The following is a 27,935-nucleotide window of genomic DNA, read 5'->3' on the forward strand; positions in this document are numbered from 1 at the left end:
TGTTGGGTTAAGGTCACTACAGTATAAACTCAGTATAGACCAGGTTATGAGGTTGCTAGGTGTTGGGTTAAGGTCACTACAGTATAAACTCAGTATAAACCAGGTAATGAGGTTGCTAGGTGTTGGGTTAAGGTCACTACAGTATAAACTCAGTATAGACCAGGTTATGAGGTTGCTAGGTGTTGGGTTAAGGTCACTACAGTATAAACTCAGTATAAACCAGGTAATGAGGTTGCTAGGTGTTGGGTTAAGGTCACTACAGTATAAACTCAGTATAGACCAGGTTATGAGGTTGCTAGGTGTTGGGTTAAGGTCACTACAGTATAAACTCAGTATAGACCAGGTTATGAGGTTGCTAGGTGTTGGGTTAAGGTCACTACAGTATAAACTCAGTATAGACCATGTTATGAGGTTGCTAGGTGTTGGGTTAAGGTCACTACAGTATAAACTCACTATAGACCAGGTTATGAGGTTGCTAGGTGTTGGGTTAAGGTCACTACAGTATAAACTCACTATAGACCAGGTTATGAGGTTGCTAGGTGTTGGGTTAAGGTCACTACAGTATAAACTCAGTATAGACCAGGTTATGAGGTTGCTAGGTGTTGGGTTAAGGTCACTACAGTATAAACTCAGTATAGACCAGGTTATGAGGTCACTACAGTATAAACTCAGTATAGACCAGGTTATGAGGTTGCTAGGTGTTGGTTTAAGGTCACTACAGTATAGACCAGGTTATGAGGTTGCTAGATGTTGGGTTAAGGTCACTACAGTATAGACCAGGTTATGAGGTTGCTAGGTGTTGGGTTAAGGTCACTACAGTATAAACTCAGTATAGACCAGGTTATGAGGTTGCTAGGTGTTGGGTTAAGGTCAGTATTAACCAGGTGGTGGGGACTGTCTGGTAATTAGTCAAATATGATGTTATTGGTGTAGAAACAGTAAATCATCAGTAGGCTGGATTTATTATAAACATTATATTGTGAAGACATGTTTATTTAGTTAATAGCATTACACTGGACCAAACCTGTCTGGCTGTCTGTTGAATTACACTGGACCAAACCTGTCTGGCTGTCTGTTGAATTACACTGGACCAAACCTGTCTGGCTGTCTGTTGAATTACACTGGACCAAACCTGTCTGGCTGTCTGTTGAATTACACTGGACCAAAACCTGTCTAGCTGTCTGTTGAATTACACTGGACCAAACCTGTCTGGCTGTCTGTTGAATTACACTGGACCAAAACCTGTCTAGCTGTCTGTTAAACGTGTCTATGAATAAACATGGAACAGAGCACTAGAGTGTGATTTTCAGGAAGGATACTGGAATGTTAAGGTGAAACAGATTCTGGTTCTAGAACCTGGAGTGTATGAAGTTGAGTGTTCTGGAATGCTTTAGCCAGATGTTCTGGAGGAGTGTAATGTTGATTGTGATGTCATCACACCTTGACCACAGCCTTGCCGGTGTTGTCTCCCTGTAGCATGCCCATGAAGGCAGCAGGCATGTTGTTGAAACCAATGGTGATGTGTTCATTGCATCTCAGCTTGCCCTGAAGGATCAACACAAACATTTCATTCTCCTCCTCCTCGTCGTCAGCATCATCATTACCGTCATCACCATCATCACTATTATTCCTCATCATCATCATGCTTACACAATGTTTGACAACTATTTTCATGGATTCACATGACTCTATAAAACTACCTTCACAAGGAATCTTAACTGGATTGGTTTCGATTGTATCCTGAACACTGGTAATGGAACACTGGTATTGGAACACTGGTATTGGAACACTGGTATTGGAACACTGGTAATGGAACACTGGTATTGAAACACTGGTAATGGAACACTGGTAATGGAACACTGGTATTGAAACACTGGTAATGGAACACTGGTATTGAAACACTGGTAATGGAACACTGGTAATGGAACACTGGTATTGAAACACTGGTAATGGAACACTGGTAATGGAACACTGGTAATGGAACACTGGTATTGAAACACTGGTAATGGAACACTGGTATTGGAACACTGGTATTGAAACACTGGTAATGGAACACTGGTATTGAAACACTGGTATTGAAACACTGGTAATGGAACACTGGTAATGGAACACTGGTATTGGAACACTGGTATTGGAACACTGGTAATGGAACACTGGTATTGGAACACTGGTAATGGAACACTGGTATTGAAACACTGGTAATGGAACCCTGCCCCTGTACATCAGTCATCCAGTCCAATATTGTCACAAGTAGCAGGACACTGCTAATAAAACACTAGTAGCAGAACACTGCTAATAAAACACTGGTAAAACAACACTGCTAATAAAACACTAGTAGAAGAACACTGCTAATACAACACTGGTAAAACAACACTGCTAATAAAACACTAGTAGCAGAACACTGCTAATAAAACACTGCTAATAAAACACTGCTAATAAAACACTGCTAATACAACACTGCTAATACAACACTGGTAATACAACACTGGTAATACAACACTGGTAATACAACACTGGTAATACAACACCGGTAATACAACACCGGTAATACAACACCGGTAATACAACACTGGTAATACAACACTGGTAATACAACACTGGTAATACAACACTGGTAATACAACACCGGTAATACAACACCGGTAATACAACACCGGTAATACAACACCGGTAATACAACACCGGTAATACAACACCGGTAATACAACACCGGTAAAACAACACCGGTAAAACAACACCGGTAATACAACACTGGTAATACAACACTGGTAATACAACACTGGTAATAGAACACTGGTAGTAGAACACTGGTAATAGAACACTAATTATAGAACACTGGTAATAGAACACTAATTATAGAACACTGGTAATAGAACACTAATTATAGAACACTGGTAATAGAACACTAATTATAGAACACTGGTAATACAACACTGGTAATACAACACTGGTAGTAGAACACTGGTAATATAACACTGGTAATAGAACACTAATTATAGAACACTGGTAATAGAACACTAATTATAGAACACTGGTAATAGAACACTAATTATAGAACACTGGTAATAGAACACTAATAATAGAACACTGGTAATAGAACACTAATAATAGAACACTGGTAATAGAACACTAATAATAGAACACTGGTAATAGAACACTGGTAATAGAACACTGGTAATAGAACACTTGTAATAGAACACTAATAATAGAACACTGGTAATAGAACATTAGTAATAGAAAACTGGTAATAGAACATTAGTAATAGAACACTGGTAATAGAACACTAGTAATAGAAAACTGGCAATAGAACACTAGTAATAGAAAACTGGCAATAGAACACTAGTAGTAGAACCCTAGTAACAGAATCCTGGTAATAGAACACTAGTAGTAGAACCCTGGTAACAGAATCCTGGTAATAGAACACTAGTAGTAGAACCCTGGTAATATAACACTAGTAATAGAACACTTATTAGAACCCAGGTAGTAGAACACTGGTAATAGAATCCTGGTAATAGAACACTGGTAATAGAAACCTGGTAATAGAACAATAGTAATAGAACCCTGCTAGTAGAACCCTCTCTCTGTACCTCAGTCATCCAGGCCATCAGCCTCCTCAGTGACTGCTGGTGTTTGTGTTTCCAGCGAGCACACAGGAAGCCCTCCATCCTCAGCTGCTTGAAGATCATATGGGTGTGTACATACGGCCCTGAAATATAAACACATACAGTAGCCAAATATTAACCAGTTCCACAGATACAGTAAGATCATATGGGTGTGTACATACGGCCCTGAAATATAAATAAATAACTGTGGTGTGGACAGTAGACCTGTCTGTGGTGTGGACAGTAAACCTGTCTGTGGTGTGGACAGTATACCTGTCTGTGGTGTGGACAGTAGACCTGTCTGTGGTGTGGACAGTATACCTGTCTGTAGTGTGGACAGTATACCTGTCTGTGGTGTGGACAGTAGACCTGTCTGTGGTGTGGACAGTATACCTGTCTGTGGTGTGGACAGTAGACCTGTCTGTGGTGTGGACAGTAGACCTGTCTGTGGTGTGGACAGTAGACCTGTCTGTGGTGTGGACAGTAGACCTGTCTGTAGTGTGGACAGTATACCTGTCTGTGGTGTGGACAGTAGACCTGTCTGTGGTGTGGACAGTAGACCTGTTTGTGGTGTGGACAGTATACCTGTCTGTGGTGTGGACGGGATACCTGTCTGTGGTGTGGACAGTATACCTGTCTGTGGTGTGGACAGTATACCTGTCTGTGGTGTGGACAGTAGACCTGTCTGTGGTGTGGACGGGATACCTGTCTGTGGTGTGGACAGTAGACCTGTCTGTGGTGTGGACAGTAGACCTGTCTGTGGTGTGGACAGTAGACCTGTCTGTGGTGTGGACAGTAGACCTGTCTGTGGTGTGGACAGTAGACCTGTCTGTGGTGTGGACAGTAGACCTGTCTGTGGCGTGGACAGTAGACCTGTCTGTGGTGTGGACGGGATACCTGTCTGTGGTGTGGACAGTATACCTGTCTGTGGTGTGGACAGTAGACCTGTCTGTGGTGTGGACGGGATACCTGTCTGTGGTGTGGACAGTATACCTGTCTGTGGTGTGGACAGTAGACCTGTCTGTGGTGTGGACGGGATAACTGTCTGTGGTGTGGACAGTAGACCTGTCTGTGGTGTGGACAGTAGACCTGTCTGTGGTGTGGACAGTATACCTGTCTGTAGTGTGGACAGTATACCTGTCTGTGGTGTGGTGTCGTTGTACATGGAGATGCTTCCACACACAGCTATTCTGCCATACTCTCTCATCTGAGGCATCACTGCACTGGAGAACTTCCCCCCAACCTGGACGGAGAGAGAGAGATTGAGCTTTGATACACACACACACACACAACTGAAAATATTTTGCTAAAAAAATGTATAATTTGTTAAGTGGAATATTCATTAGTGGACACACACACACACACACGAACACACGCACACACACACACACACGCATGTCCACACACACGCATGTCCACACACACAAAGAGTGTGTGTGTGCGAGTGGTGCAGTGACCTCACGTTCTCAAAGTAGCAGTCGTATCCGTGTGGCGCGGCCTCCCTGAGTGATTCCTCCAGAGAGGTGGCAGTCTTGTAGTTGAAGACCTGGTCAAAACCCAGCTCCTTTAGATAGGACACCTTGGTATCTGTCCCCGCACAGCCCACCACTCTGCAGCCCTGAGGACGGACACACACACAGTGTCACGACTTCTGCCAAAGTCGGTCCCTCTCCTTGTTCGGGTGGCGTTCGGCGGTCAACGTCACCGGTCTTCTAGCCACCACTGAGCCACTTTTCATTTTCCATTTGTTTTGTCTTTGTTTTCTACACACCTAGTTTCTATTCCCCAATTACATGTTCATTATTTAACCTCTGCTCCAGCAGGTTTATCTCTCTGGTCACCCCCAAAGCCAATTACTCCTTCAAGTTCTCTGCTGCCAATGACTGGAACGAACTACAAAAATCTCTGAAACTGGAAACACTTATCTCCCTCACTAGCTTTAAGCACCAGCTGTCAGAGCAGCTCACCGATTACTGCACCTGTACATAGCCCATCTATAATTTAGCCCAAACAACTACCTCATCCCTTACTATATTTATTTATTTTGCTCCTTTGCACCCCATTATTTTATTTCTACTTTGCACATTCCTTCACTGCAAATCTACCATTCCAGTGTTTTACTTGCTATATTGTATTTACTTTGCCACCATGGCCTTTTTTTGCCTTTACCTCTCTTATCTCACCTCATTTGCTCACATTGTATATAGACTTATTTTTCTACTGTATTATTGACTGTATGTTTGTTTACTCCATGTGTAACTCTGTTGTTGTATGTGTCAAACTGCTTTGCTTTATCTTGGCCAGGTCGCAGTTGTAAATGAGAACTTGTTCTCAACTTGCCCACCTGGTTAAATAAAGGGGGGAGAAAAATGAAATAAAAATGTTTTGTTTGTGAGTTGTTGTTTATTGTATTACGGTCCGTTATTGTGGGCTCGGTTTATTATGTTGTATGTTGTGAATATTATGAGTAAATATGTGTTTTACTCAATGCGCCTGACTCTCTACACCAGCTACACACAGACCTTATTACACAGACTCACTATACATTATGAAAGTCACTGGTAACACACAGAGACACATGGAATGTAGAACACAACTCATCTTCAGGAAGTAACTAACACTGTTGAGACGTTGTTGGGAATGCTCTGGGAACGTTGGGGGAATGTTGTACCTTGATCTTGGCGATCTGTCCCACCACTGAGCCCACGGCTCCTGCTGCAGCGTTCACCAGAAGAGTCTCCCCCTTCTTTATCTCACACACCTCCTCTAGTCCATACAGAGCTGTCAGACTAGAGAGATATCATCATCACCATCAGCACTGTTATAACCACTACTGTATATCACACACCTCCTCTAGTCCATACAGAGCTGTCAGACTAGAGAGATATCATCATCACCATCAGCACTGTTATAACCACTACTGTATATCACACACCTCCTCTAGTCCATACAGAGCTGTCAGACTAGAGAGATATCATCATCACCATCAGCACTGTTATAACCACTACTGTATATCACACACCTCCTCTAGTCCATACAGAGCTGTCAGACTAGAGAGATATCATCATCACCATCAGCACTGTTATAACCACTACTGTATATCACACACCTCCTCTAGTCCATACAGAGCTGTCAGACTAGAGAGATATCATCATCACCATCAGCACTGTTATAACCACTACTGTATATCACACACCTCTCAACCACACAGGGCAGTCTGCATATCTATCTATCTATCGAGAGAGATCCATCCATCCTACCCAGGCATGCCGATGGCCCCCAGGGCCAGGGAGAGGGGGATGTCCTGGGGCCAGTCGGGAAGCACAGGGGTCAGCTCTGCCCCATCACACACCCAGTGACTCCTCCATCCACAATCACTGACCACATGGCAGCCCACCGGGAAGCTGGGGTTATAGCTCTGGATCACCCTGGAGAGGGGAGGGGGGAGATAGAGACAGAGAGAGGTGAGTGTGTGTGTCAACATGACTGTCAGTCAGTCTGTAGTGTGTCAACATGAGTGTCAGTCAGACTATAGTGTGTCAACATGAGTGTCAGTCAGTCTGTAGTGTCAACATGAGTGTCAGTCAGTCTATAGTGTCAACATGAGTGTCAGTCAGTCTATAGTGTCAACATGACTGTCAGTCAGTCTATAGTGTCAACATGTGTGTCAGTCAGTCTATAGTGTGTCAACATGAGTGTCAGTCAGTCTGTAGTGTCAACATGAGTGTCAGTCAGTCTATAGTGTCAACATGAGTGTCAGTCAGTCTATAGTGTCAACATGAGTGTCAGTCAGTCTATAGTGTCAACATGACTGTCAGTCAGTCTAGTATGTGTTTGCATCCACATGCCCACCTCCCTCCCCCATAATGTACCCTTACTTGGCAACTTGTGATCCAATCATAACGTCTCCCTCCTTCATCATTGTCTGGCTGTAGGGTCTCATGTAAGGGTCCACACTGAGGAACACAGCCTCCAACAGCACCTGAACAGTGGTCTATTCATTAGTACACACATTTTGCAACTGAAAATATTTTGCTAAAAAAATGTATAATTTGTTAAGGGGTATATTCATTAGTGGACACCGTTTTGCAAAGAAAACACGTGTTTTTTAACACAGATATCAAGTCATTTCACATGCCATGGAACAATGATGCAGTTTCCGGTAGGGCGCAAAGACAATTTTCCCCTCTGGGACATTAAGGGGCAAATCCGCCACTTTCAACTTCATATTCTTTATCTCCAGCAACAATCCAGGGTCTACATGTGAAAACAGTGTGTTTCTGTGATCCGTGGTTAAAAAGAGAAGAAGGTCCTCAAAAAGTTTTCTCTGTGACATCACAGGGTAGAATTAAAACAGTGATTTCTTGCTCCCCACGTCACTGCAAATCTCAGCGTTAGAAAAACACTGTTTTTAAAAATGTTTTTAACTTTTGATGAATTGAAAATGAAAGAGAGCCGCACACTCAGATGAGCTCAGATGCAAAAATGTAATTACCAACATTTCGACAGCCAAGCTGTCTTCATCGGGGTATAATCACAAACACTGCAGGATGACATGTTTATATAGTGTCAAAAGACACAGGTGTCTGTAATCATGGCCAAGAGTGGCCTAACATCATTGGTTTATTCTAGTCACTTTCTATACTTTGCCGAAATTACACAAGAATGTTACAAAACCTCCAGGGCGCCCTATTGTAGAGGGCATTGATGCATTAACGGCTCCTATTGTAGCGGGCATTGATGCAGTAACAGTCCCTATTGTAGAGGGCATTGATGCATTAACGGCTCCTATTGTAGCGGGCATTGATGCAGTAACAGCCCCTATTGTAGCGGGCATTGATGCATTAACGGCTCCTATTGTAGCGGGCATTGATGCAGTAACAGCCCCTATTGTAGCGGGCATTGATGCAGTAACGGCTCCTATTGTAGCGGGCATTGATGCAGTAACGGCTCCTATTGTAGCGGGCATTGATGCAGTAACGGCCCCTCTATCTACTTTTGTTGACTTTTTTATTAGACCACTCGCAGAACAGCTCCCCTCCTTTGTAAAGGACACCAGCAGTATGATCTCTATCAATGAATCTCTTGATCCTCTCCCTGAGAATACCTTGTTGGTTACTTTTGATGTTGAGTCATTATACACTAATATTCCACACGAGGGCGGTATTCGAAGCTATGGAAAATGTTCTTCTGCAACGTGACACTAATGAACTACCTTCCAGTGCCTGCATTGTAACATTGGCTGAAATAGTACTCACACACAACTACTTCATGTTTCTAAATGACTTCTTTATTCAGATTAAAGGTACTGCTATGGGATCCCCCATGGCTCCTAACTATGGGTACTGCTATGGGATCCCCCATTGCTCCTAACTATGGGCACTGCTATGGAATCCCCCATGGCTCCTAACTATGGGTACTGCTATGGGATCCCCCATGGCTCCTAACTATGGGCACTGCTATGGGATCCCCCATGGCTCCTAACTATGGGCACTACTATGGGATCCCCCATGGCTCCTAACTATGGGTACTGCTATGGAATCCCCCATGGCTCCTAACTATGGGCACTGCTATGGGATCCCCCATGGCTCCTAACTATGGGCACTGCTATGGAATCCCCCATGGCTCCTAACTATGGGCACTGCTATGGGATCCCCCATGGCTCCTAACTATGGGCACTACTATGGAATCCCCCATGGCTCCTAACTATGGGTACTGCTATGGGATCCCCCATGGCTCCTAACTATGGGTACTACTATGGGATCCCCCATGGCTCCTAACTATGGGTACTGCTATGGGATCCCCCATGGCTCCTAACTATGGGCACTACTATGGAATCCCCCATGGCTCCTAACTATGGGTACTGCTATGGGATCCCCCATGGCTCCTAACTATGGGTACTGCTATGGGATCCCCCATGGCTCCTAACTATGGGTACTACTATGGGATCCCCCATGGCTCCTAACTATGCTAATTTGTATGTGGGTTACATGGAGAAACAGTCTATTTTCAATCCTCTCAAAAATGTTTTCTTGCCTCACATCATTATTTGGAAACGGTATATTGATGATATTTTTGTTCTATGGAGGAGTGATGCTAAACAGCTCCAGGCGTTCCATGCTTTTCTTCACTCCTGTTCTGAGCATCTGAGATTTACGATGCAATCTGACACACGTCTAATCAGTGTTCTTGATCTTCTGATCTTGTGTGAAGATAATGTTCTATACACTGATCTTTACAGGAAACCTACTGATCATAACAGTTTGTTGAGGGCTGATAGTTGTCACCCACTTCCCTTGAAAAATAGTTTGCCCTACAGCCAATTCTGTCGAATCAAAAGAATTTGCAAAACACAATCAGATTTCGACAGATAATTGGCTGAGACGCAAAGAAAGTTCAAGGAGAGGGGCTACAAGAATGGTCATATTTATATTGCAATTGAGAAAATTCTAAACAAAACGAGACATGACCTTTTTCAAGTCTCGCAAAAAGACACATTCTTGTGTTCTAACTACCCGCTATTCAAAACGTTCTGAACAAATTAAGGGAATCGTTCACAAACATTGGCACATTCTAAAATCCGATGATCGTCTCGGGAATGTGTTTTCAGACCTTCCCTTGGTCGTATTCTCGCGGGGCAGAAATCTCAGAGACCAGTTGGTACACTGATTTACCAACCCAAGATATTCCTGAACAACGTCTATTTGCGCCGCTACTGGATGGAAACTACAAATGTAATGGCTGTGCACAATGCAATGGCACTTATAAATGTAGATCCTTCAAACACCCACAAACAGGGAAATCGATCCCAATCAAAGGTGTTATTACGTGCTCCACTAAGGCAGTTATTTATCTTATAACTTGTCCTTGTGGTAAAAATGATGTGGGTAAAACAAAGCGCAAATTAAAAGTAAGTATCTCAGAGCATCGTAGCACCATTAGGTATAAAAACTTACCCAGTTGCGGCCCACTTCTTGGAGGCAGGCCACCCGATTTCGTCTCTGCGTTATATTGGCATTGAACATGTCACCCTCCCTAGAAGAGGGGGTGACCTTAATAATTTATTGTTAAAACGAGAGGCTGCCTGGATCTTTAACTTAAAGACCCTTGCTCACTTCGGTCTCAACGTAGACTTTGATCTGAAGCCATTCTTGTGATTATTGTGACTTTGCCATTGTAATTGTTTGTAAGCTTGTGTAGTCAATTGAATTTATGATCGTATGCTATCCATTTGTTGTTTGTATGTTGTTCTTTGTGTGCCATTTTAATATTTGAAAATTAACCAATGATGTTAGGCCACTCTTGGCCATGATTACAGACACCTGTGTCTTTTGACACTATATAAACGAGTCATCCTGCAGTGTTTGTGATTATACCCTGATGAAGACAGCTTGGCTGTCGAAACATTGGTAATTACATTTTTGCATCTGAGCTCCTAGAGTGTGCGGCTCTCTTTTATTTTCAAGTTTTCTACTCCGCGAGCCAGCACCTCGCCTAAATAGGTGTGCGTTTCTTTTTCTTCTAGATTAACTTTTGATGATGTCATCGAGTAGAACTTTTTTTCTACAAAACATAGAAATGCAGAATTTCCACATATGTAGTAGACGCTGTTATTGTGCTGCATATGATGGAGATATAAGGTTGGAAAATGGTGGAATTGCCCTTCAAAGTCTATCCTATCCTCACCTGTCCATTCTTGGGCTGCGGCAGCGTCTCCTCCTTCAGATGGAAGTCACTAGCCTTGGGGAAACCCTGGAAGTGCTGGCGTAACGTCCAGGCCTTGGACACAACCATGGTGCTCTGTTCCTCTGGTCGAAAACAGTAGATCTGTAGAGACTGGCTGGAGGGAAGAGGAGGAGACAGTGGTCTGAGTGTATGAGAGAGACAGAGGGAGATATTGAACATGTGTTGTGTGTCTTGGGTTGAAATCACAGCGTAAATATTTGCATTCCTTTGTGCATATGCTAATAAACCCTATCACAGCTATGTTTACTCAGGGCAGGTCATGAAAACGACTTTGTCCCAATGTTTACTCAGGGCAAGTCATGAAAACTATTGTTTAGCCATGTTTACTCAGGGCAGGTCATGAAAACTATTGTTTAGCCATGTTTACGCAGGGCAGGTGACATAAAACAACTTTGGGTTGGGAGCAAAATACATTTTCATTCACTCCTGCAAGATAACGGACAATAAAGTATTATTATTGTACATCAAATGATTCTACTTGATTCTACCTGAATATGCGGAAACTCAAGGGCGCGACTTTGGTTTTAGAAGTGGGGGGGCATAACAATACATATATTATTACCAGCCTACCCGACCGCTCGGAGGCGTCCACATGGTCCTAAAGCACACATTTGCCTCGTTTTGTATCACATTTCCAATTATAAAACTGGGGTGGAAAAAATTGAAATATCTGCATGCCCCCCCCCCCCTCCCCAGTGAAAGTTGCGCCCCTGATAAAACAGAAGTATGTCCAGCTATCCTAGTCTTCACACTCTACATTTTATTTTCTGGCTGAACCTTTATTTAACTAAGCAAGTCAGTTAAGAACAAATTCTTATTTACAATGATGGCCTACCCCGGACAAAGCTGGGCCAATTGTGCGGCGCCCTATGGGGCTCCCAATCACGGCCTGATGTGATACAGCCTGGATTTGAACCAGAGACTGTAGTGACACCTCTTGCACTGATATGCAGTGCCTTAGACCGCTGCACCACTCAGCAGCCCATGTACATCGAGTACATTCCTTACCTAGCTATATTTAGAGGTGATTAAATATTGTCATCTATGTTTTCCATTAAAGTATTTGGTAATTGAATGGAATAGATCTAAGCATTGCCACTGTGGATTTCAGACAGCTTCATTTCAGCTACTTTGCAACAGTGTTGCTATGGGTTACTTTATAGGTGGCTGTAACGACTTTGATCTCGAATGTCCACTTCATACAGAGAAATGACACTCCAGCAATGAACTAAAGCAGCCGTTCAGAATGAAATATAGTTGTGATGAATGGGCTTTTATGGAATGCAATATATGCACGTGTTCAGACAAGACAACTCAACCCAAGGCTGGTCCCAGATCTATTTGTATGCCAACTGTAGCCAACATGCAACCAACTCCTATTCCTATAGTCGTTGTTTGTGGTTGAAGTTGAATTCTTGGTTTAAAACAGACGATCAAGCTATTCTATGCTAGCCGTTATGCTTTAATGTAAAAATGATCAATATGTGTTATTAATTCAACGTTTCTCAGGCGTCAACATGCGGAATAGATCTACTTCAGCAACAACAACAAAAAGGCGAGGAGCGGAGGAACCCTGCCCGTAAACTACATGCGTGCTGGTAAGCATCTCATCCAAGCAGCCAGATAACGGAATGGAACTAGTCCTACTTTTAGCGAAAGCGAATCCTCACTCGCACGACATCCGTTAATAAACGCGTAATTAAGCCACCGCGAAATCGGCTGAATGAGTGTAGGCCAACGTCTCATAAACGCGGAACTTGTAAATTCGATAAACATTTGTACTAGACAAACACTGAATATTAGGGTAGAAAGTGTGGATATGTCTGTTTACTTTACCGTTTGGTCCGTACTTGCGCGTCTGCTGTTTCAGTTCAGGCTCGCCCAAGTCTGCTGGAGAAAGTTGGCTCGTCGGTGGATCTCAGGATTGGGTATAGTAACCGATCTGTCGCAGTGTCCGGAAGGGAACTGTGGGCTTTGTTACTGGCATTGGAGTTATAACGTTGCCTAACCTTTCACCCTAATATTTCCTCACCGACCGAAAAAGCAGAATCATTGAACAGTGCGATGACAGAAGTTGTAGGCTAATGCTACGTTCATAACCACGTGGAAAGGTTGTATTTGCCATGTACGACTGGGAAAAAAAACATCTTATTGAACGTCCCCTCCAACTGGTAATTACTAGAGGAAAACACGTTTATCATCCCTGAGCTCAGACTTCTCCCACATGCTGACCTTTGTCGTCATCTACTAAGAAAATTACTTCCAGAACAGCATTTTCTGCAGTTAAGTGCAACAAAACCTTATTTATAAAAAGTAATCTATTTATATGGTTTTGTAACATTATAATTTGTTTACAAGCATGGTGTCTGTCCATGGTTGATGTCCATGGTTGATGCAGCTTGTTGGCTTTTAGCCAGTTGCAGTTTCTCAAAGAGTTCAAAGCATGTGAATGCATCAACTGGCATTATGACTTCACAACTGGTACTTACCACTTGACATGAATGCAGCATTACTCCGTCAATTTATGCTGCATTCATAACCAAGTGGGAGGTGGTTATTACTAGAGGTGTGCCGAGTATTCGAACAAGCAAGTATGGTGAAGGAAATGAGCAATTCTCTTGATACGATTATGATCCGAGTCTTTCTTTATTATCCGTGATCGGAAACGCATCTTTCTCTTGTCAGTCAGTCAAGTGAGGAGCTGCTACATCATCTAAATAGCTCAACTGGCTAGTTTGCCTGTCTGTAAAGAGAAGGGTGGGCTGTATATTGATCCTGCTGTTCTGATTGGATAGAGTAAAGCTGTGTATCTCTGTCCAGTCGCTTCATAATTTCACCCGATCACATTCATTTCTGTTTCGGTGTGGTTTCGGTGTGGTCATTCACGTTAGTCTGCTGCTATGATAAATCACATGGCAAGGACGTTTGCTATCAAGCTATCAATGTGCTTAATATCTAACAAACGGGTGAGGGTAGGAAAAAAAGATGAAACGCCAACTCGCATTCTGACTGAGAGCAAAATTGTCCGCCCACTGCAAGTTGAGGAGACACAGGTGGAACACACACCCCTCCGCGGCTCCTACTCTGCAGGTTGTTTGGTCTATAAACGTGCAGGGAGATAGGTATTTGCCAACATCTACTCAGGCACGTTAAACATTGACGTTTTTACAAGCACGAATATCAACGTACAGATATGATCACGAATATGAGGATGGCCGTGTAATGAACAGTTGTGGAGTGGTAAATACCAGTTGGATGCATTCGCATGCTTTGACCTCATTGAGAAATGCCGATAAGATAATGGCCAACAAGCTGCTAGGTAATATTTAACTACGCAAGTCAGTTAAGAACAAATTCTTATTTTCAATGACTGCCACACCGGCAAACTCAGACGACGCTAGGCCAAGTGTGCGCCGGGATATGGTCCCAATCACAGCCGGTTGTGATACAGTCTGGATTCGAACCAGGGTATCTGTAGTGAGGCCTCTAGCACTGAGCTGCAGTGCCTTAGACCGCTGCGCCAACTTGGAAGGCCAAGAGTAAGCCAATTAGTGTTCAAAAAACATATTAGTAGATTGTTTTTATAAATAATGTTGTATTAAATTTAACTGCCTAGAATGCACTTATCGAGATCATTTCCTTAGTAGGTGACATCAGAGGTCAACATGTGGGAGAAGTTGGAGCTCAGGGATTTCCCACTAGTAATTACGAGTTGAAGGGGCATTAAAGTGGTGGGAAGGTGGTATTTATGATGTTCATGATATTGACTTACATTTGGATATTGTATTTTTTTATTTAAATGTTTATTAATATCACACATTAAGGCATACTATTTATAGGGATATTGGCAGCATATTGTAGGAAATTTTTCATTTTATTCTTCCACCTCAACATGAATCGATTAATCACTTTTTTTCATAGTAGCTGATAGTCATAGGCCTAGCTCTGGTCCAGGGCGTTAGTGCGCGTTTCACTTCATAGATTACGCTTTGAACACACCGACTGTCCCTGCGCAAAATAGTTCGCTGCGTCATCTAAACATGTGTGCAACAAAAGTTCAACATTCACCTTATGTTACCATTTCTGTCAACCCGTTAACGCATACAGTTTGACGTATGCGTTCGATAAATCCAACGTATAAACCACACAGAACGCACTGAAACAGCCTCTGCAAAGCAATTGTCAAAGGCAACGCAGCGTTCCATTGGAAATTAATGGACTTCTGGTGTCCCAAAACGCAAGGTCACAGTCAGTGTGTTCAACGCGTAAGATATAAGAGAATGCGCACTAACGCTCTGGACCAGAGCGATGGAAGGAGGAACTGAAGTGCAAGCTCCAATCTATTTCGCCAGGTGGCGACAGTAGTCCAGACAAAGTATCAATTATTTTCTACACACCCGTACACCAAGGCTTTTGCACTATTATTACCAGTACAGCATACATGGTCTATACTGAGCCATTATATTACCAGTACAGCATACTTGGTCTATAATAACATATTATATTACCAGTACAGCATACATGGTCGACTGAGCTAAAATATTACTAGTACAGCATACATGGTCTATAATAACATATTATATTACCAGTACAGCATACATGGTCTACTGAGCTAAAATATTACCAGTACAGCATACATGGTCTATACTGACTTTGTACTGTTAAATAATAAGCTGTTACGTTTCTTTGCTAATACATCAGGATTTCTATTACTTAAGCAGCTTCGCCAGTCCACTTAACTCCATAACAGTTTCTGATAATATAATGTTGGGATTTCATTACAAAATAAAACATAATCTAGTCACATTGGATATCCAAATGATCATTTTAGGCTGTTTATGTCACCAGCTGGGATTTGAACCAGGGTCATATGTGCAAGACCAGACTGTGTTAGCCCACCATGCTCAGATAAGGGTCAATTTACCTATGTTTTTTCCCCCCAATCACTTTGACAAATTTTCACAAGAATGAGCTTAACACAAAAATCTAAAACAGATCATCAAAATGTCTCATGTTTCAAAACTCTAAACACATAGTTACAATGTGGACGTTGTCTTCTCGCACATCCAGTGGATATTCGTTGTGCATGGTACGTCGTTCCAACTCTTTAGTGGGTCTGATGCCATCTTTGTGAGATGAGCGCAGTCTTCACCCTGATTTGCATCGTTTGGTTCCCCATCCCTCCAATACCTATAACAAAACAGATGGCAAAAAGTAGTCAAAAAAGCAATCAAACAGGCTACCGCACAGATAGTCAGACGGTAAAAAGTCACATGGAACAACACCACAGATAGTCAGACAGTAAAAAGTCACATGGAACACCACAGGGAAACAGAAGGTAAAAAGACATCCAACACATATGACATTTACATTTGAGTCATTTAGCAGACGCTCTTACCCAGAGAGACTTACAGTTAGTGAATTCATCTTCAGATAGCTAGCTGGGACAACCACATATCACAGTCATAGTAAGTACATTTTTCCTCGGTAAAGTAGCTATCAATCAGCAAAGTCAGAGCTAGTAAGATAAGGTAAGAGCTAGTAAGGTAAGGTAAGAGCTGGTAAGGTAAGAGCTAGTAAGGTAAGAGCTAGTAAGGTAAGGTAAGAGCTAGTAAGGTAAGAGCTAGTAAGGTAAGAGCTGGTAAGGTAAGAGCTAGTAAGGTTAGGTAAGAGCTAGTAAGGTTAGGTAAGAGCTAGTAAGGTAAGGTAAGAGCTAGTAAGGTAAGGTAAGAGCTAGTAAGGTAAGGTAAGAGCTAGTAAGGTAAGGTAAGAGCTAATAAGGTAAGGTAAGAGCTAGTAAGGTAAGGTAAGAGCTAGTAAGGTAAGGTAAGAGCTAGTAAGGTAAGGTAAGAGCTAATAAGGTAAGGTAAGAGCTAGTAAGGTAAGGTAAGAGCTAGTAAGGTAAGAGCTAGTAAGGGTGGAAAAAGTCAAGTGTTAGTGAGTGTTAGTGTTAGTTCATGAAAGGCTTCTGGGTGGGTGGGTGTGGTGTGGTGGTGGGGGGTTATGTGGGATGATTTAAGCTCATTTCTGAAGATGTCGGCTTTCAGATGTTTTTTGGAAGATCGTTGTCCTAGCTTCAGGTGGAAGAGATTGGACTGGGCTTCCGTAAAAGGTGGGAGGGCCAAGAGACCAGAGGTGGGAGAACTGAGTGCCCGGGTTGGGAGAGAGTTGGTCAGAGACCGCACGCTCAAGTGTTTTGGACAGAAAATTTAAAAAAGGAAACCGGTCTGTAGTTTTTGATGTCAGAGGAGTCGAGTGTTGGTTTCTTGAGGAGAGAAGCGGATCGGGCCATTTTGAAGTCAAGAGGGGACGCAGCCAGTGGTCAGGGATGAGTTGATGAGGAAAGAGAGAAGGTCTCCAGAGATGGTCTGGAGGAGGGGATGGGGTCAGGTTGTCGGGTGGAAGTTACTCAGCTGCCCACAGCCCTCTTCTGTAAGCCTGCAATGAGTCACAGCCACGGGGCAGGAGGGGAGGGCCGAGCCGGCCAAGGAGCAAAGGGGACAGTGTGAGTCATATGATGTGTAAAGGGAGGAGAGTAGGGTCAAAAAGGCAGAATTGGGAGACAGGAGGGAGAAGGATTTAGCAGAAGGGATAGAGGATAGGATAGAAGAGGAGAGAGTAGTGGGAGAGAGAGAGAAAGAAGATTGTGACGGCGCATGGCCATCTAGATAGGTGCTGAGTGGTTATGGTTGGAGAAAAGGGAGACAGAAAAGGAAACGAAGTAGTGATCAGAGACCTGGAGGGGGTTGCAGTGAGATTAGGAGGAGAACAGAGACCTGGAGGGGGTTGCAGTGAGATTAGGAGGCGAACAGAGACCTGGAGGGTTGCAGTGAGATTAGGAGGCGAACAGAGACCTGGAGGGGGTTGCAGTGAGATTAGGAGGAGAACAGAGACCTGGAGGGGGTTGCAGTGAGATTAGGAGGCGAACAGAGACCTGGAGGGTTGCAGTGAGATTAGGAAGAGAACAGAGACCTGGAGGGTTGCAGTGAGATTAGGAAGAGAACAGAGACCTGGAGGGTTGCAGTGAGATTAGGAGGAGAACAGAGACCTGGAGGGTTGCAGTGAGATTAGGAGGCGAACAGAGACCTGGAGGGTGTCAGTGAGAATAGGAGGTGAACAGAGACCTGGAGGGGGTTGCAGTGAGATTAGGAGGAGAACAGAGACCTGGAGGGTTGCAGTGAGATTAGGAGGAGAACAGAGACCTGGAGGGTTGCAGTGAGATTAGGAGGAGAACAGAGACCTGGAGGGTTGCAGTGAGATTAGGAGGCGAACAGAAACCTGGAGGGGGCTGCAGTGAGATTAGGAGGAGAACAGAGACCTGGAGGGGGTTGCAGTGAGATTAGGAGGAGAACAGAGACCTGGAGGGTTGCAGTGAGATTAGGAGGAGAACAGAGACCTGGAGGGTTGCAATGAGATTAGGCGGAGAACAGAGACCTGGAGGGTTGCAGTGAGATTAGGAGGCGAACAGAGACCTAGAGGGTTGCAGTGAGATTCGGAGGAGAACAGAGACCTGGAGGGTTGCAGTGAGATTAGGAGGCAAACAGAGACCTGGAGGGTTTCAGTGAGATTAGTAGGAGAGCAGATACCTGGAGGGTTGCAGTGAGATTAGGAGGTGAACAGAGACCTGGAGGGTTGCAGTGAGATTAGGAGGCAAACAGAGACCTGGAGGGTTGCAGTGAGATTAGTAGAAGAGCAGATACCTGGAGGGTTGCAGTGAGATTAGGAGGTGAACAGAGACCTGGAGGGTTGCAGTGAGATTAGGAGGAGAACAGAGACCTGGAGGGTTGCAGTGAGATTAGGAGGCGAACAGAGACCTGGAGGGTTGCAGTGAGATTAGGAGGCGAACAGAGACCTGGAGGGTTGCAGTGAGATTAGGAGGCGAACAGAGACCTGGAGGGTTGCAGTGAGATTAGGAGGCGAACAGAGACCTGGAGGGTTGCAGTGAGATTAGGAGGCGAACAGAGACCTGGAGGGTGTCAGTGAGAATAGGAGGCGAACAGCCTCTAGTAAAGGTGAGGTCAAGCATATTGCCTGCCTTGTGAGTGGGAAGGGACTGGGTAAAGATGAGGTCAAGCGTATTGCCTGCCTTGTGAGTGGGAAGGGACTGGGGAAGATGAGGTCAAGCGTATTGCCTGCCTTATGAGTGGGAAGGGACTGGGTAAAGATGAGGTCAAGCGTATTGCCTGCCTTGTGAGTGGGAAGGGACTAGGTAAAGATGAGGTCAAGCGTATTGCCTGCCTTGTGAGTGGGAAGGGACTGGGTAAAGATGAGGTCAAGCGTATTACCTGCCTTGTGAGTGGGAAGGGACTGGGGAAGATGAGGTCAAGCGTATTGCCTGCCTTGTGAGTGGGAAGGGACTGGGGAAGATGAGGTCAAGCGTATTGCCTGCCTTGTGAGTGGGACTGGGTAAAGATGAGGTCAAGCGTATTACCTGCCTTGTGAGTGGGAAGGGACTGGGGAAGATGAGGTCAAGCGTATTACCTGCCTTGTGAGTGGGACTGGGTAAAGATGAGGTCAAGCGTATTACCTGCCTTGTGAGTGGGAAGGGACTGGGGAAGATGAGGTCAAGCGTATTACCTGCCTTGTGAGTGGGAAGGGACTGGGGAAGATGAGGTCAAGCGTATTACCTGCCTTGTAAGTGGGAAGGGACTGGGTAAAGATGAGGTCAAGCGTATTGTCTGCCTTGTGAGTGGGAAGGGACTGGGGAAGATGAGGTCAAGCGTATTGCCTGCCTTGTGAGTGGGAAGGGACTGGGGAAGATGAGGTCAAGCGTATTACCTGCCTTGTGAGTGGGAAGGGACTGGGTAAAGATGAGGTCAAGCGTATTGCCTGCCTTGTGAGTGGGAAGGGACTGGGGAAGATGAGGTCAAGCTTATTGCCTGCCTTGTGAGTGGGAAGGGACTGTGTAAAGATGAGGTCAAGCGTATTGCCTGCCTTGTGAGTGGGACTGGGTAAAGATGAGGTCAAGCGTATTGCCTGCCTTGTGAGTGGGACTGGGTAAAGATGAGGTCAAGCGTATTACCTGCCTTGTGAGTGGGAAGGGACTGGGGAAGATGAGGTCAAGCGTATTACCTGCCTTGTGAGTGGGAAGGGACTGGGGAAGATGAGGTCAAGCGTATTACCTGCCTTGTGAGTGGGAAGGGACTGGGTAAAGATGAGGTCAAGCGTATTGCCTGCCTTGTGAGTGGGAAGGGACTGGGTAAAGATGAGGTCAAGCGTATTGTCTGCCTTGTGAGTGGGAAGGGACTGGGGAAGATGAGGTCAAGCGTATTACCTGCCTTGTGAGTGGGAAGGGACTGGGGAAGATGAGGTCAAGCGTATTACCTGCCTTGTGAGTGGGAAGGGACTGGGTAAAGATGAGGTCAAGCGTATTGCCTGCCTTGTGAGTGGGAAGGGACTGGGTAAAGATGAGGTCAAGCGTATTGTCTGCCTTGTGAGTGGGAAGGGACTGGGGAAGATGAGGTCAAGCGTATTGCCTGCCTTGTGAGTGGGAAGGGACTGGGTAAAGGTGAGGTCAAGCGTATTGCCTGCCTTGTGAGTGGGAAGAGACTGGATAAAGATGAGGTCAAGCGTATTGCCTGCCTTGTGAGTGGGAAGGGACTGGGGAAGATGAGGTCAAGCGTATTGCCTGCCTTGTGAGTGGGAAGGGACTGTGTAAAGATGAGGTCAAGCGTATTGCCTGCCTTGTGAGTGGGAAGGGACTGGGTAAAGATGAGGTCAAGCGTGTTGCCTGCCTTGTGAGTGGGAAGGGACTGGGTAAAGATGAGGTCAAGCGTATTGTCTGCCTTGTGAGTGGGAAGGGACTGGGGAAGATGAGGTCAAGCGTATTGCCTGCCTTGTGAGTGGGAAGGGACTGGTTAAAGATGAGGTCAAGCGTATTGCCTGCCTTGTGAGTGGGAAGGGACTGGGTAAAGATGAGGTCAAGCGTATTGCCTGCCTTGTGAGTGGGAAGGGACTGGGTAAAGATGAGGTCAAGCGTATTGCCTGCCTTGTGAGTGGGAAGGGACTGGGGAAGATGAGGTCAAGCGTATTGCCTGCCTTGTGAGTGGGAAGGGACTGTGTAAAGATGAGGTCAAGCGTATTGCCTGCCTTGTGAGTGGGAAGGGACTGGGTAAAGATGAGGTCAAGCGTATTGCCTGCCTTGTGAGTGGGACTGGGTAAAGATGAGGTCAAGCGTATTACCTGCCTTGTGAGTGGGAAGGGACTGGGGAAGATGAGGTCAAGCGTATTACCTGCCTTGTGAGTGGGAAGGGACTGGGGAAGATGAGGTCAAGCGTATTACCTGCCTTGTGAGTGGGAAGGGACTGGGTAAAGATGAGGTCAAGCGTATTGCCTGCCTTGTGAGTGGGAAGGGACTAGGTAAAGATGAGGTCAAGCGTATTGTCTGCCTTGTGAGTGGGAAGGGACTGGGGAAGATGAGGTCAAGCGTATTACCTGACTTTTGAGTGGGAAGGGACTGGGGAAGATGAGGTCAAGCGTATTACCTGCCTTGTGAGTGGGAAGGGACTGGGTAAAGATGAGGTCAAGCGTATTGCCTGCCTTGTGAGTGGGAAGGGACTGGGTAAAGATGAGGTCAAGCGTATTGTCTGCCTTGTGAGTGGGAAGGGACTGGGGAAGATGAGGTCAAGCGTATTGCCTGCCTTGTGAGTGGGAAGGGACTGGGGAAAGGTGAGGTCAAGCGTATTGCCTGCCTTGTGAGTGGGAAGGGACTGGGTAAAGATGAGGTCAAGCGTATTGCCTGCCTTGTGAGTGGGAAGGGACTGGGTAAAGATGAGGTCAAGCGTATTGCCTGCCTTGTGAGTGGGAAGGGACTGGGTAAAGATGAGGTCAAGCGTATTGCCTGCCTTGTGAGTGGGAAGGGACTGGGTAAAGATGAGGTCAAGCGTATTGCCTGCCTTGTGAGTGGGAAGGGACTGGGGAAGATGAGGTCAAGCGTATTGCCTGCCTTGTGAGTGGGAAGGGACTGGGGAAGATGAGGTCAAAAGAGGCAAGGAGGGAAAATTAATCGGAAATGAAGTAAAGAAATTAATCAAAGGCCAACGTCAGGAGGTGTAAGTCACCAAATACGAAGAGCGGTGACCCATTGTCAGTAAATTAGCTTTAAGGTGTAAAGCTCATTGAGTAACTCTCTAAGGGCACCTGGTGGGCGATAGATAACAACAATGTTAAACTCAAGTGGACAATTGACAGTGACAACATGAAATTGAAATGAGGAGATGGACAGGTGAGAGGGAGACAAGAGAACATCTCCACTTAGGACAACTGAGTAGTCCTGTGCCATCACCACGACGACCAGATGTTCTCGAACTATGAGAGAACACGTAGTCAGATGAAGAGAGAGCAGCTGGAGTAGCAGTGTTCTCTAGGGGTGATCCATGTCTCCGTCAGAGCCAAAAAGTCAAGGCACTGAAAAGCAGCATAGGCTGAGATGAACTCTTTGTACTTGACCGCAGATGGGAAAACCAAGAACTCCACATGGGTTGTGCGTGCAGGGTACACTACATTAGAAGGGCTGTAGTGGAAGGGTGGGGAGTGGCTGTAAAGCCTACAGGGAGAGGAGCGAACAGGTATAGAACATACTACTAGTTGCCAAATCTACAAAAGAGCAAAATGAGTTCATCGGAAAGGAGCTGGGTAAGACACTGGAGTGAGAGAGTGGTGTGGAGCCTTCCTTGAACAACTCTGCAGAACCGCCTTTGTTTCGACGACCATCTTAGTTTTGGCAACAAGACCACCACTGACATGACAGCTGCCGCTGAGGAAACAGGGGAGACTGACGTACCAGTACTAAATGCTAATTGCCTTTCAAAGGTGAAGAACACATTTGCTCATTTCTACAGGTGCTCATTTCTGATTGCCTAGGAGAGGATAAACCACTCCCCCTCCAATACAGCCACTGATTACCCAAAACAACAACAGTCCCAAGTGGCCCTGCACCTTAATCCTGGTTGCTGTGTCAACAATCATCTGGAAGTTATGAGCAGTCAGCAGTTCACGCACCAAGTAGGCTACTGGGAAGACAGGCAGCACTTAAAGTAGATGGCCCTAACTATAGAAGTACATAGAAACAGACAGTAAAAAGTCATCCAATACCAACACAGATAATCAGACGGTTAAAAGGAATTTGTTAGGAATTAGACTGTAAAATATCATCCAGAACAGGTCCACTCACGTAGTGACAGGAGCTGATGATTGGTCTAATGTGCCATCGTTAATCCACTCCCAAACCCCCTCTGTATTGGTGTCATGGAAACCAAGATAGATATCCAAGCATCCACTCCATTCATGGATAAATTCCTATTGTTTTGTCACAAAGAAAAGATCTTGAATCACATACAAACATGCTTTTCTGTCAGGACTATTCACGTTTTATTTTTGGAGGGGGCTTGCAAACATTGGTTAAAGATAGCGACATGATAAAGTGAAAAACAAACACGAGTTGAAATAGAAACAAAATGTTGAAATTATCAAAAATATAATTGACTAACTCCCTCTCACCTGTTCCTCTTTGCTGTTAATGATCACCAGGTGTGCTCCTCGTCCCAGACAGTCCTGCCTGCTCTCTGTCCAGGATTTCTTCTCAGTAGAGAGGTAGTACAAACTGGACTTAAACTTCTTCCATCCTTGGGGAGACAGGAGCGTAGAGGTTATTTCATGACAAACCCATGATAGCGATCACATTTGTCTACATCAGGGACAAAACAGCACCTTATTCCCTACGTAGTGCACTACTTTCCACCAGGACCCAAATGGCATGGTGGTTTAGAAACAACAGCGTCCTTGGTGACTTTCAGTGGGAATGGAAGCTTGTCCTTTCAGTTCCCCAAAATGTTTTGACCTGCATTCAATCAGATCAAGTGTTAAGGCGACAGCAGACAGCTGCATAGCGGATGTTTCGGTGGTGTTGGGGGTTGAACTGTGTCTGTGAGTGGCTGCTCTTGCCATCAATGTCACGAAGCCACACACTTGTGTTAGAAGTTCAGAACGAGAAAGTGTAGACTATTATAGAAATGACGCTCAAATGGAAAAATCATTCAAATAAATCATGTGGATTCTATCATCCTAATCATTCCTGGGTTCGAAAGTGTAAACAAGGCTGCATGGGATCTCTTAATGCAAATCTGTGTAGCCAATGGCAATGTCTGCATTAGGTACACTGAGTGTACAAAACATTAGGAGCACTTGCTCTTTCCATGACATAGACTGACCAGGTGAATCCAGGTGAAAGCTATGATCTCTTACTGATGTCACCTGTTAAATCCACTTCAATCTGTGTGGATGAAGGGGAGGAGACAGGTTAAAGATGTTTAAGCCTTGAGACATGGATTGTGTATGTGTGCCATTCAGAGGGTGAATGGGTAAGACAAAATATTTAAGTGCCTTTGAACAGGGTATGGTAGTAGGTGCCAGGCGCACAGTTTTGAGTGTGTCAAGAACCGCAAAGCTGCTGGGGTTTTCACACTCAACAGTTTCCTGTGTGTATCAAGAATGGTCCACCACCCAAAGGACATCCAGCCAACTTGACACAACTGTGCATTGTAGTCAACATGGGCCAACATCCCTGTGGAATGCTTTGGACACCTTGTAGAGTCCAGGCCCCGAGGAATTGAGGCTGCTCTCTGGGTTAAAGGGGATGCAAGTCAATAATACGGAGGTGTTCCTAATATTTAGTACACTCAGTGTACAATGCCAGGAGCTGCTTGTGGATTTGACAGCTCTAACGCAGTTCCACCTCTGACACCATCAAAACAACTGCTATGTGGATGTCGGCTAATCCGGATCTGATTAAATATACCCCTTACTGAACATTAACTGATCTGCTCTCGTCTATTTGAAATATCCCAAACTCCAAAAATATGCTTTCCTTGGTTGCTTTCCTTGGTTGCTTTCCTTGATTGCTTTCCTTGGTTGCTTTCCACAAAAACTTTTTTTAAACAAAAAAAGTCTGACCCCTACTTACTGAGAAATTAACTCTCACATCAAAAGGTTGTTTTTAATTAATCAACACAGCTGCATCCTGTTTACTTTCCAAACACTGGGAAGACACACATGACAAACCAGATGCCTACTCAGCAGCCTGGTTTCAACTGATAAGCGTCCACAGCCAGCTTCCTTCTCAGAAGCCTGGTATCAACTGATAAGTGACCAGAGCCATCGAAGTACGCAAAAATCTGTCTTTGCTGACAGATCTACTTGTTTTTGCAAACTCTTTGAATAATCTACATCAAGGGTTCTTTAACTTTTTCAGCTCAAGATCCAAATTAGAAATGGGCCTTCCTCCCGTGACCTAAATTGTCCTCCAATGACCCAAATTATGAAGAAACAGTGTGTAGATGTACTCGTAACTTGCAACCCACCTCCCACATGCTCAGGGCCCACTTTCGGTCCCGACCCATAGTTTAAGAAACTCTTGTCTACATGCAGAGTATCGCACAATTGATCATCTAACTAATGAGATGATCAGATTTATCTTGTATCCGTTACATGTCCGTTTAGGTTGAAAATCCATTGTGTTGGATGGGAACAGCATATGTTAAAAATTAAATAACACTTGTTTCGAGGTAATAAAATGGATTACATTAAATTACTTGTATTGTAATCCGTCCAACCCTGATCTGTAAAAATACAGTAAATCAAGCGCACCTAAAATATATATATATATATTTTTTAGAAAACAATTAGGCTACTATTTGGATCAAGCCAGGCCCCCAGTGTCCGGTTTGGAGCATGAAGTCAAGTACTTTGTTGGTCGCCCACTGCATAGCAAACTAGCGGTGCCCAAAAAAGCCTAAATCCATTACGATCGCTAGAACGGTCCCATTTTTAAAGATACTGTTTTGGGCTCAACAATTTGTTTACTAAGATCAAGTTTGATCGCCTATGTGAATTAATTTTAAAATTCTCTACAAATCGGGATATTTAATTAAATAGTGATAAATTCTGATCACTATATTGTTGTCACACAGGACCACGTCCTGACACAGACCAATCACGGGCCGGCAGGCTGAGAGGCTCACGCCCTCATGCACGTGCTCTCAGGCAGGATGAAAACGACTACATCGACCATGATGCTTTGCTAGTGACGGCTGCTTTCAACATGATCCTTAGCGATTTTCTGGGTAACATTCAGTCCCATTCAGCAATATGGCACGCTTCAAATTAAAACACTTCCGGATTCATTCGCCATCGGAACTTCTCCATAAGAAATAAGTGGACGACGTCAGTCCATTCACTATGCACTGGCCTTAATGTCTATGGATCTAGCAGATCTGGTGTACAGTGAAACAGTCAATTGATCTAGCACAGTGGTTCCCAAACTTTTTATAGTCCCGTACCCCTTCAAACATTCAACCTCCAGCTGTACCCCCTCTAGCACCAGGGTCAGTGCACTCTCAAATGTTGCTATTTGCCATCATTGTAAGCCTGCCACACACACGCTCTATACGATACATTTATTAAACATAAGAACGAGTGTGAGTTTTTGTCACAACCCGGCTCGTGGGAAGTGACAAAGAGCTCTTACAGGACCAGGGCACAAATAATAATATAATAATAATAATAATCAATAGTTTTGCTCTTTATTTAGCCATCTTACATATAAAACCTTATTTGTTCATCAAAAATGGTGAATAACTCACCACAGGTTAATGAGAAGGGTTGAAAGGATTAACTCTGCAATGTTGGGTTGTATTAGAGAGAGTCAGTCTTAAATACGTTTCCACACACAGTCTGTATTTAGTTGTCATGCTCGCGAGGGCCAAGAATCCACTCTCACATAGGTACATGGTTGCAAAGGGCATTCCTGTCTTAACAGCACTGTTTGCCAAGGCAGGATACTCTGAGCGCAGCCCTATCCAAACAATCTGGCAGTGGCTTCTGATTCAATTCTATTTTCACAGAACTGCTTGTTGCAATTTCAATGAGGCTCTCTTGTTCAGATATCGGTAAGTGGACTGGAAGCAGGACATGAAAGGGGTAACGTATCCAGTTGTTTGTGTCGTCCTTTTCGGGAAAGTACCTCCGTAATTGCACACCCAGCTCACTCAGGTGCGTTGCTTTATCACATTTGACATTGTCCATAAGCTTGAGTTCATTTGCACACTAAAAAAACATACAATGATGGGAAAACCTGTGTGTTGTTCTTGTTAATGCAGACAGAAAATAGCCCCAGCTACTTAATCATAGCCTCAATTTTGTCCAGCACATTGAATATAGTTGCGGAGAGTTCCTGTAATTCTAGATTTAGATCATTCAGGCGAGAAAAAACATCACCCAGATAGGCCAGTCATGTGAGAAACTCATCATCATGGCTTGCATGATGACGAGTTTCTCACACGACTGTGAATCACATTTTTATTTGGCGTATCTCCGACGGCATTGCGCGTTCCCCAGTTTGGGAATACCTAATCTAGCAGATCTGGAGTACCACAAAACAGTCAAGTCATATTTCAATTTCTTACCACAGCTCTGTTTGTTTAGCTCTTCCTTTAAGTGGTCTCTCTCTTTAGTCAGGGTGTTGTAACTGGTCTGTAACTGGTCTCTCTCTTTAGTCAGGGTGTTATAACTTGTCTGTAGCTGGTCTTTCTC

The 27,935-nt window shown here is 44.5% G+C and overlaps 2 protein-coding genes across 2 annotated transcripts in view; both read right to left on the reverse strand.

The window, feature by feature from the left end:
• Positions 1 to 959: 959 nt before the first annotated feature.
• Positions 960 to 13,428, reverse strand: LOC135507182 (prostaglandin reductase 1-like). Its single transcript, XM_064926769.1, has 9 exons — positions 13,185 to 13,428; positions 11,289 to 11,442; positions 7,481 to 7,584; positions 6,863 to 7,030; positions 6,274 to 6,391; positions 5,065 to 5,220; positions 4,740 to 4,845; positions 3,588 to 3,706; positions 960 to 1,545 (listed from the first exon to the last, which is right to left on the reverse strand). The coding sequence occupies exons 2-9, from the start codon at positions 11,394 to 11,396 to the stop codon at positions 1,435 to 1,437; spliced, it is 990 nt and encodes a 329-aa protein (XP_064782841.1). The 5' UTR covers positions 11,397 to 11,442; positions 13,185 to 13,428; the 3' UTR covers positions 960 to 1,434.
• Positions 13,429 to 15,129: 1,701 nt separating this feature from the next.
• LOC135506593 (C-type lectin domain family 4 member K-like) overlaps positions 15,130 to 27,935 on the reverse strand; it is a 29,914-nt gene continuing 17,108 nt past the window's right edge. Inside the window, exons 2-5 of the mRNA XM_064925928.1 lie at positions 27,809 to 27,935; positions 23,847 to 23,971; positions 23,521 to 23,645; positions 15,130 to 16,538 (exon numbers count right to left, since the gene is read on the reverse strand). The exon at positions 27,809 to 27,935 is cut by the window's right edge and continues 670 nt beyond it. Coding sequence (XP_064782000.1) covers positions 16,385 to 16,538; positions 23,521 to 23,645; positions 23,847 to 23,971; positions 27,809 to 27,935 — 531 coding nt within the window. The 3' untranslated portion in view covers positions 15,130 to 16,384. The remainder of the gene's footprint in view (positions 16,539 to 23,520; positions 23,646 to 23,846; positions 23,972 to 27,808) is intronic.

This window comes from Oncorhynchus masou, chromosome 20 (assembly GCF_036934945.1).
Source record: "Oncorhynchus masou masou isolate Uvic2021 chromosome 20, UVic_Omas_1.1, whole genome shotgun sequence".
Lineage (NCBI taxonomy): Eukaryota > Metazoa > Chordata > Actinopteri > Salmoniformes > Salmonidae > Oncorhynchus > Oncorhynchus masou.